General features: G+C 31.6%; 1 protein-coding gene and 1 pseudogene across 1 annotated transcript; both read right to left on the minus strand.

Moving 5' to 3' along the window:
• On the minus strand, positions 1–2,090 carry LOC140892066 (ferritin-2, chloroplastic-like; annotated as a pseudogene).
• Positions 2,091–8,311: 6,221 nt separating this feature from the next.
• Positions 8,312–9,289, minus strand: LOC140888344 (mitogen-activated protein kinase kinase kinase 20-like). The gene has a single exon (XM_073296024.1). The coding sequence runs from the start codon at positions 9,287–9,289 to the stop codon at positions 8,312–8,314; it is 978 nt and encodes a 325-aa protein (XP_073152125.1).
• Positions 9,290–11,172: the final 1,883 nt, after the last annotated feature.

Genomic DNA, 11,172 nt, shown 5'->3' on the forward strand with positions numbered 1-11,172 from the left:
AATTCGAACTTGAAAAGCAATGTTCCAAATCCAAGCAATTCACAGAAGTACAATCACAAAACACACAATCAAACAAAGAAAAAACCATAAAAATACCAAGGAAAAAAAGACGAAACAAAAACAACAAGAAACAAATCCAACCCATGTAAATCCAGCTCAAAATCATAAAAGAAACTTTTTTTGAAGCCGAATAATCCGAAAGTGGAATGTAACATCGTCAGACACTTGAGAAAAGCTGGTGACTTGGACGCGCCAGACCCTTGACATGACGGTTGAGCGGTGACGCTCAATTGATTCATACTCCCGCTAAGTTTCTCGACGCCATTGTATACCTCCTAGAAACAGGTTGGACCCCAAAAAAATCTTCGATAGAACCCCAAAAAAGATCCTTTGGATACCTCCTAGAAACAAGTTGCAAATGAATCATTGTATTTCTAATTTATTGATAACCGAAATAAAATGAATGCTCTGGAAAAAATATGGTCCCCATTCTTGAGGCTTTGAGGCCAACATTGAATAGACATAGAAAACCAGTTACCATATGTGTTGATGACAGATTCACACATAGAAACTACTCACAATAAAAAAAACCATTCCTTCCAAACAAAATATCACCATATTGTATTCTACATTTATTAGGACAACACAAATGAGAAAAGATACTTTTACCATATAACGCATCTCCTTTCTCAGCATGATCAAACAATGAAAATGGCATCAAGATCGATTGCATCTTCACTTTACCACCTCGTTTGTTCTAAATTTGATCAACAAATTCATATAAAATATAATTCGATTAAAAATAAACTATAAAAGCGGAAAAAAAATATGAAGGGAAAATAATCAAACACCTGGTATTGCATAAACTTTTCCGCGTGTTCTCTTTCTTCTTCGCTAGACTCCTTGAAAAATCTGTACAAAAGATACAAACAAACTAGTGTCAATAATATTAACATAACTTACAAAGTTATCAAGGAGATTCGACATTAAAAAAAAAAAGTTCACGAATTTTCGAGGCTCACTTCGCCAGACCCTTCAAAGCAACGTTATCTCGATCGAAGTAGGCATACAGAGCATGGTACACGTACGAAACATTGTACTCCACACTGTAATCATTACAAAAAAGCCCTTTAAAAATAATCATTTCAAAATTTCAAAAAAAAAAAAAAGGAAATAAAGAAAGAAAGGAAAAAACAGTCCCATACTTGATTTGTTCATTGACAGCTGCCTCAGACTCATCAGCGTACTTCTGTCGAGCAAGAGAAGCTTGAGGACCAGTAGGCACGAGCATGACCTCCTTCTTCACCTCTTCACCTCTTCAAAAGGCTAAAAAACGACACCCGTTAAGGGATTGTTATTCGCCTGCTTCGATGCGCACACAACGCATCCGTTTGCATTCCTCCTGCTCGAAACGGCGAAAGAAGAAGCCAATGAGAAGAGGGCGCCCACGTTCTCGCCGTTGGAATTCAACAAACCAAAAGCAGGCTGAGAAACGTTCAGAATCATCTTTCCCTTTTCTTGATTGTACGAAGAAATTTTGATGGTTGAGCGGTGACGCTCAATTGATTCACACTCAATTCTGATCCAATTTTAATCATGTAAATGTATCTGACACCAACTCAAATAAATGTTTTAAATCTTAATTTTAGATTTTTTTAAAAAAAAATTTAAAATAGGTCAGATACCCAAAAACAACTTGACACCAATCCAACTTCATAATTTCGGAAGAGTTCCGGCGCTCCGAGTGCGTACTCACTCCTCACCTCCAATCTCACCAACGACATCGTATTACAGGGCTACGAGATTTAAGATTCAAACCCAATCTGGAAAACGAAGAAACGACTAGAAATTACCCAAAATTGCAAAGAAAAAAAAACCCGCTTTTCATGCCGTGAAGTTAGTCGACAGTCAAGATTTGGGCCGAGAATCCTCAATGCTTTGGTACTAAATTGAAGCAAAGAACGAGATCTTACATTTGTCCAGCTTCAATCGGAATATTTACGGCGTCTAGGGTGGCGAATCGACTTGTTGGAGCGGCAGCTAGGGCTAGGGGAGAAAGGGATTGATATATCGTGGGAAAGGGGTTTGGGAAGTAGGAGAAACGAACTGATATACTATATGCATGTATCTACTATATATCTCATAGACTACGGTACAAAATTGTAGTCTATTTATTAAAAAAATGTTCATAGACTACGGTTTCAAATAACCGTAGTCTATTTATTAAAAAAAATGATCATAGACTATGGTTCAAAATAACCGTAATCTATTTACAAAAAAAAACACGCTCATAGACTACGATTTAAAATAACCGTAGTCTATTTATAAAAAAAACACGCTCATAGACTACGGTTTTTAAAAACCAATGTTGTAGAACACAAACAACAACGGTTTTCACAAAACTGTAGAGTTATATTTTAAAAAAACGCCCATTAACTACAGTTTCTGTAAAAATCGTAGTTAAATGTAAAACTACTACGGTTTTATTAAAATCCGTAGTCTTTCTAGTGTAGTTTAATTATTACCAAATTTCTTGTAGTGAAAAGTGTAGAGGGGGGTGAATACATGCTTAAGAATATTTTAGAGCTACAATAGCTCGTTCTTGAAATGTTCAAACATGAACCGAGCACCGATAAATTATATCGAGTTTAATTTTCAAACCAAGCGGCATACACTCGAAATAATTCTTCGTAGAAACCGAATAAGCATTTAGAAATCATTTGAAAGGAATGCAAGTTGAAATGATAAAAACAGTTTGGTTGATTCATTTTATCAAACACTTTGTATGCAATATTTTGGTTTATGAAAAATACATAAAATGCTTCAACAATGCATAACTAAAACAATGGCAATAAGAAAGTAAATGCGATAAACAAATAGGCACAAATTTTTTTATGGATGTTCGGAGTTCAATCTTCTACGTCACCCCTTATTCCTCCTCAGAAGGATCCCCTAGAAAACTTTGATTTATACAACTCATTTGTACAAACTCAATCCGATTTAGGACTTATCTAATGCCTAAACAAGAACTCCTAGAACACTCGTTTGTAGGCCTCAACCTCACAATCTGCCCTATGCCAAGACTACAAACACAACTTTTTAAGGTCTTTGTTCTAAAACTTTCACTCAACTAATCTTTCAAAGAACATCTTTCGTATGTGTGTGAGTGACCTCTTTTCAACTGAAATTTAGCAACATTTGGATGTGGAAGAGTGTTTTATAAAGTGGGTTTGGTGTAAAGGATTTAACGTTGAAAGCTCATCTATTCTTCTTGTTCCTCACACCTTGGGGTTGCTCTCATTCTAGCTTTTTTAGCTTTTATAATCTGCCCATGCTTTTAATCCCCATTAAAAGCTTGTGTTTGATTTTCAAAGTATTGTATTTATACGCTCCAAGAATGATATGAACATTAGATTCAAGAATATAGCCGTTTGAGAAGTTTTTGGACACTTCTGAAGTTGCAACGATCATATTTGAGTTGCTGGAATTTTTCTCAACTTGACCTGATTTTACTGTTCATCAGGCTGGTTGATTGATCTGATCAGATAGATCTAGTCTGGTACGATTTTGATCTGGTTTGGTCGAACTTTGATATGATCTGGTCCAACTTTGATCTGGTCTTGTTCACTTGATCTAGTCTAGCCATGTTTAATCTTCTCTATTCACTTGGTTATAACTCTTGATTCACTGATTTTTGGGCAAAATGGTAAACATAAAAGTTGTAGCCCTTTATCTTGGATTTCCAAGGAATGAAGAATCGCTGGATTTCAAGTTTGTATGTGAAAGATATACTCGAAATACTCAGCTGCTCCAGAACTTCTGTTATGCAAAATTTCAGTGCTGAAGCCGACTCTTCATCATGCTTTGTCAGCTTCCTACACTCCGATACAAATTGAGCTGGTTGAAGATGATTTGTAGATCATTCTCTTAGCTTCATAACGCATACTGAATCGTTCTGTTTGGATAAGAGAGTTGTAAGATATAGCCAAAATACCAAAGTTGGTCATGTTTGATTAATCTGATTTGCATCCAGCTTGATGTTGCAACCAATTTTTCGCCTAGATAACTTCAGAACTAACTAATATAGTCTGAAATATGACATGTAGATATTTTTGTAAGCTTTCCAACCGTTTTGGCATCAAGTCATTTGGATCACCGAGCTATGAGATATGTTCGATTTAATCAACTGCGCCAACTTGAGTAACTTGAGTTCTAGCTCAAAAACTTCCAACTTTGATCTACTAACTACAACACTTGATGAAATATGTTATAAACACAATAACAAGTTTTGTTATCATCAAAATCAAGATTGCTTGTGTTTCACAACCAAACACTACCTGTTTTTTTTTTTAGTCCTCTAAATAATCAAAGTTCTGTATTGACATTTAACTTTTAAATTGTGGGTATTTTTGTTCGGTTTTTACCGGATGTTTAACTTTTCAAGAAATTTTCAGCATTTTTCAATTTGAAAGGGTACTGTCCTATTTGAAATGTCACTTAAATTTCACATTATTAAACCGAACTATAAAATAATAATAAGAAGAAGAAGAACATACAAAAAATCGATGTAATAAACATGTTTTTCGTATCTTCTACCTCAATTAATAACACCAACTCATATTAAGCGATTCTAAAAAACTATAGAGAAAAGATACCATTTTACACATAAACAAATATCAAATCTCAGAGGAAAAATCGCAATGAAGATTCAATCTTAAGAGATTTATATTTAAGTTTAAAAATTAATTTTCCATATTTCATGAGAAAATAGCAATAATGCTCATAACCATATATATTTTTTAACCTTTCTTGTTTATGATTCAAAAAGCTAATTCAAAAATAAATCAATCGAGTTAATATTAATTCTTTTTTTTATTTTTGGGTTGTGGAGAAATTAAACCATTTTCTCAAACTGAGAAACAAAAAACATTTCAAAATTTGATATAAATAAAAAAATTAATTAAAGTTCACGGTTTTTTACTTTTGATTTTGTTTTTTGTTTTTTAAAAATTATGAACACATATATATTTATTCTATTAACATACCGAAATTTATAAAATTAGGTGACATTCCAAGTATTATGATTATATTTCAAATTGAAAATCATCGAATTTTATTGTCTAGTCATCAATTTTCGACAAAAAATTAGATATTCCGATAAAAATATGATCAATATAGCCAAAATTTAAAATTTAGAGGACTAATACATAATTTTAACTAGTTAAAACTAGTTAAAAGTAGGGATGACAATTTCCTCCGAACCCGATGGGGAACCCGATATCCGACCCAAACGGAAGAGGGTATGGAGGTATTTTTTGGACCCGATTAAATAAATGGGTAAATGGGTATGGGGATCTCGTAAATGGGGATGGAGGAGGATGTAGTGGTATTCTACCCATACCCGACCCGATACCCGATTATATATATATATATATATATATATATATATATACGTACATACACATATTAATTTATATTAAATAAATGCTAATTTAATTTTTTTTTGTTGAATTATTTTAGTTGGATGAAATAATGAAAATTATTAATATAAAACTAATGATTTTTTAGAAGTTTTATTTTTTATATAAGTCTTTGGTTGTAAATTTTCTTCGGTGTTTTATTTTTTTACTATCTTAAAAATTTTGATATAAAAATCTAGTAAATAAGTATAGTTTTATCAAATAATTAAAATTTTAAAAAAATTATTTTTATGGAGTATATACAATAAATAGGTATATGGGTAAGGTATGAATATCCGATCATCCTACGGGTATGGGGATGAAGATGAAATTAAATATCCGATGGGTATGGATATGGGGATGGATTTAATAAATGGGTATGGGGATGGAGGCACGATATCCTACCCATACCGGACCCATTGACATTCCTAGTTAAAAGACTAAAAGAAAAAAAGATTAAAAAAAAGAAGATAAAGTTAGAGTACCAAAATGATTTTTTTCTCGAATATTCAGTAGCGGTTCGTTCTTTTCAATCTTTTGGTAGATGAGATCCTAGCATATGGGTAATACCCAAACCATGCATCCAACGGTTTGTATTTTTACACATAGGCGTAATTAATTATATCTTATTGACGTGGCAAATCATGAGACATTAGATTTATAATTGGGGTATTACCAATATGCTAGATTGAAATCTATCCTTTTCAATATACAAAATAGATATATCATATATGCGATGACAAATTTAAGATAATGAAGTGGTTTTTCAAATATCAAATTGTTTAATCGGATAAAACCAGTTTTGTTTCACGGAACGAATAAAATCAGTTTTATTAAGTGAATTATAATCCTATTTTCGTATTATTTAATTTGTTATAACCTCGAGTATTTTGGAAATATCGTAATTTGTAATTTTGTAGTGTAATTTAGTTAGGATTTTGGTTCAATCAGATTTTCTTGGATTTCGTGTGTGTGTGTGCGTTTTCTCATTTTTTCCTTTTTTTTAAATGGCTGTACTGAAATAATATATATATTTGCTTCCCAATAGATTGGAAAAATAATTTGAAATAAAATATTCAAACAAAATTATTATTTTATCTTACTTTAATTCATTTAAAAAGAATTGCTTTTTTTTTATTTCAGAATTGCATGTTTTTTCAAGACGTACAGTTAATGTTGTATATCATGAAAAATAATAAAAATGTTACAAATTTAAAAATTGAACAATATATTTGATATATGAGAAAAATAAAAACAATTAATATTTATAATTGATGCGAAGGTAAAGCTACTGTAGTGATTACAGTACTGACTCGAAATGCAACCTTTAGGATATCCAAGAAAAAAACAAAGAGTTTGAGGTTGAATTTATGTATATGGATTGGAGGTGAGCTTCATGGACATGATTGAGAGTTTAAAGCATATAGGCCACTTAAGGCGCCTTACCAACTCGTCTATGGTTTTATGGGCAATTTTTGCTCTTTATTGGTTAAAAGATAAGAGTATTTGACATTATATATATTCTAAGGCACAATTTTTGTACCAAATTTCAGTACTGAATATTATTTTCCAAAAAAAAAAGTAAATAAATATCAATTTTCAGGTATAACTAGTGATCAGACTGTTTTCTTTTTAAAAATGCCTTTTTTTTTCTCCACTTACAAACATCTTAAAAAAAAGTGTTGAGATATAAAAATTCGAACCAGAATTTTAATACTTGAAAAGTAATGATAGTAAATTTAAAATTGTGTAAACAAAAAATCAACTATATATGACATGTACTGTAAAGAAAGTTTCTTAGTTTATTATTTATTTGGGTTATATATCAAGAAATCCAAAATGTTAAAATATAGCTTCTATTTCATCTATGCAATGCATCCGACATCCCTTGATCACCTTAACAATGATGGAATAAAAAAATTATCAATCTACCCGAGCTAAAATTTTAAGTCATCCAATGCTTTAATTTTTTGAATTGAGCTACTCGGACTAATATCAAATTAATCCAAAATTATTCAAAACTAATACATAAAAAATTTCAAAAAAACTTTGTGGGTGGCACAATATTATTTAGTTCCGCCCTTGCAACATAATTAATACTAACATAATCGCACACGCGTTGCGTGTGTATAAAATCATGCAATATATTTACTATTGTATGTTATATATAAATATTATTTTTTAAATAATATTTAAATTTATTTTTTAACATTTATAAAATAATATAAAAATAAATTTATATTTTTTATATCAATTTATCTTATCTACAATGTTTAGTTGAGAAAAATATGGAAATTTGAAATATTAAAACAAAAACAAATAAAAATAAAATTATAATATTTATATTACATAAGGGAAATTTCGGCAATTTAAAAGATGATGTCTAAGTGGGAGATTCTTTATATATAGGGAGATATATTTAAAAAGAAGAAAGGAACTTTGCTAAAAAATATTGATCAACAGTATATTGTTTTAACACAAATATAATTCTAATCATAATTATATATAATTGTAGCTTATATAAATATTGCAAAAGTATTGCGATCATTGCAAGTTCAACTAGCTAGCTAGTTTAACTTCATATTAAAAAATATTGTTGAAGTTACTCCCAAATTCACACACATGCAGAATCGATCTCATGCTAATTAATCCACAACAACATGTTCAAATTAAATGGTGTATGTATACGGCTTGTTAGAAGATAGATATTAATGAGTCTGTTAAAAAGAAATGTATACAATTAAGTAATTCGATCGACCGATCCATTTACAACGTACTCCAATAATATTATTCAATTCCTTAATTTGAATATTATATATATATATATATATATATTAATTACACACACAGGACTAGCTAACTGCTGCCGAATGATGGAGATGAAAGCAGGTGGGGACCAACGAGCTGATGCCGTGAAACAATCTTGATGCGAGATGATGGTGGTGGTGGTGGCGGCGGCTGCTGCTGCTGCATCTTCCGGCAAGAGGGGCGGCTTTGATGAAGGGATGATCAAGAAGCACGTGGGCAGTACATCTTGATGTTGGATCCTTAACAAAACATTTTTTGAGAAAATCCATGGCCTCTTTGGAAATCAGCTTCCTCGGCATCTCCGGAATCTGATCGCTACAACCGATTTTCATCATCACATCAACGGCATTCATACATGATTTATCAAACTTCCAAGGGGAATTATTCCCTGTCAACATGGACAAAACGGTGCATCCCAAAGACCAAACATCCGATTGAGGTACGTATGTTTGATTGGATATCGACTCCGGCGCTGCATAAAGAACAGTACCCCTGAAACCCCCATCATCATCATCTTCGTCTTCGCCGCCTCGGCCACGCATGTTAAGAGCACTTCCAAGGTCTGCGAGCTTCGCAGTATCTTCAACACCAGCTTCTTTAACGATGAGGATATTGTGGGGCTTAATGTCGCAGTGCACGTACCCCATTGCGTGCATATGAGAAAGAGCCACGAGAATTGATCTCGTGTGCTTCTTCACAAGAGGCTCCGGCAAGCCTTTTCCGGCGTTAGAAGACTTGTTGATCTCGCCGGCCAAACAACCTCCGGAGGCGTACTCGAGAAAGATATTGTACAACTCCTGACCATCTTCTTGGGACGTCTCGTCCCCGAAACATCGGATGATGAACGGACAATTGTTGAAACGATCCAACAACTTCTTTTCTTTCACTAGTGATTTGCATTCCGATGATTTTGATGATTTTACAGCAACCACCAGGCAGCTGCTATCTTCTTGTTGGATTACGCCTTTGCTCACAAAAGCGAAACCACCTCTTCCCAATTCTTCTCCTCTAATCCAATGCATTTCTTCGTGTGTTTCTTGCGTACGTTCTTTTCAGAATTTGGTTTAAGATGAAAAAGCTAGAATGGATCGGAAGGTGTTTATATAGAGGGAATTCCCGAGCGCTTACAATTTGTATTCTGTGAGGAGTTTGGTTTTCTAATTAGGATGGGATTTTCATTGATTGCCTAATTAGGAGACCAATTTAAAATTTACAAGTTCAATGTAATTTGCTTTTAAAATCAAATTTACGAGTTTAAAATGTGATCACATTTGTAGCTTTTGCAAATTTATATTAAATATTTTCAAATTTACGAGTTTAAAATGTTGACAAAATTTTAATATTTGTAAAGGGGATAATATATGTCTTCACCCCAAAATTATATGGCCCCTTTGGTTTTTTTTTTTTTTTGTTGAAGACGTTCTTTTAGTTTTTTTTTCCTTGTTCCTATTATATATTTTCCCAAACTTTAATTTCAAATCCAATTTTAAATTCAAATCCAATTCAAATTCCAATTTTTAAAAGAACCAAACACATTGTTAGGAATATAACTAACATCAATATTTTTTCAGTGTATTTTGCAAATTATAGCTTCTAAACTTTTTCTACAAATATTTTTATTTATAATATATTATCGACATAATCCTTTCTACAAGATGATAATATTTATCACTAATTCATTATTTTTAAATTTTTATAACAATTACAATGAGTAAAATAGAAAAAAAAACATATAAATTACAATTCCAAAATGAAAATTTACCCTAGAAGAATTTCCTTGTTTTTTTCGGATGTTATCTGAAGTAGTAGTTAGATAATTTCCGATAGATGCACATGAAGTAAAATTGTACTGTTTTACTTCGCATTAAAACGAAAGTAATAGGAAGATAATTACATAAGTCTTTGCCCAGTCCATGAAACCCCAAACCGATTTGAAATTATTTTTAAATATTTATAACAATTACAATGAGTAAAAATAGAAAAAAAAAACATATAAATTACAAGTCCAAAATGAAATTTATAAACCACTTAGGCCACAACCAAAACCAAATATTTTGTTTTCTTTTTCTTCGAATAGCATATGCTGATAGTTGTTAGTGGTTGAGTACTTGAGTTCGTGCATATTCTTTTTTTTTTTTTGGGCAAAAAACACTTCTTAATACTATAATCCTTCTGAAATAGTTGCTCGATCGGATCGCTACAAAGATCAAACGTCTGTCAACCGTTTTGCACAACAAGGTTAGTTTCTCGGACAAGATTATCTTCTCTTCTCTAGTGAAGCAGAAGATCCAATTCTTTAGTTTTTTAATTTATTTAGATAAATTTAGAAGATTTTTTTTTTAATTCTTCTGTTCATGATAAGCATGTTTCGAGTTCACTCAAGTCCCGTATGCGGACAATTATTTCATATCATTATAATCTGATCAATATTGTATTTGTACTCTAAAAAAAATACACGTACAATATGTGCTTAAAATATTTTATTTTTTAAAATTAATTTTGTTCGAAAATCAATTTTTATCAAATAAAAATATAATTTAATCCAAATTTTAATGCTTACATTTTCAGGGTATAGTTATATTTTTTTATAATTTGAAAACCCATTAATAGATTAGGTGATTAACCGATCTAAATGTGGATATTACTTGTGTGAAAATGTTGAGTTTGTGGGAATTGGAGTATAGATCCACAGAATTGGGTTGTTTTTTCTTTTCTTTCTTTTTTTTTTTTTTTTAAGAAATGCGAAGATGTTGAGGGTGTAGGAAGATAACTATCTTAAGGCTTAGTGTCTGTTTGTTTTTTTGTTTTTGTTTTTGTTTTTGTTTTAAAATGTAGACATTGAATAATGGGAAGTTAGAAGAATATCCGAGGAACGTGAAAAAAATTTATTAAGCTCTCACTCGTT

Source organism: Henckelia pumila, chromosome 3 (genome assembly GCF_033568475.1).
Source record: "Henckelia pumila isolate YLH828 chromosome 3, ASM3356847v2, whole genome shotgun sequence".
NCBI classification, from domain to species: domain Eukaryota; kingdom Viridiplantae; phylum Streptophyta; class Magnoliopsida; order Lamiales; family Gesneriaceae; genus Henckelia; species Henckelia pumila.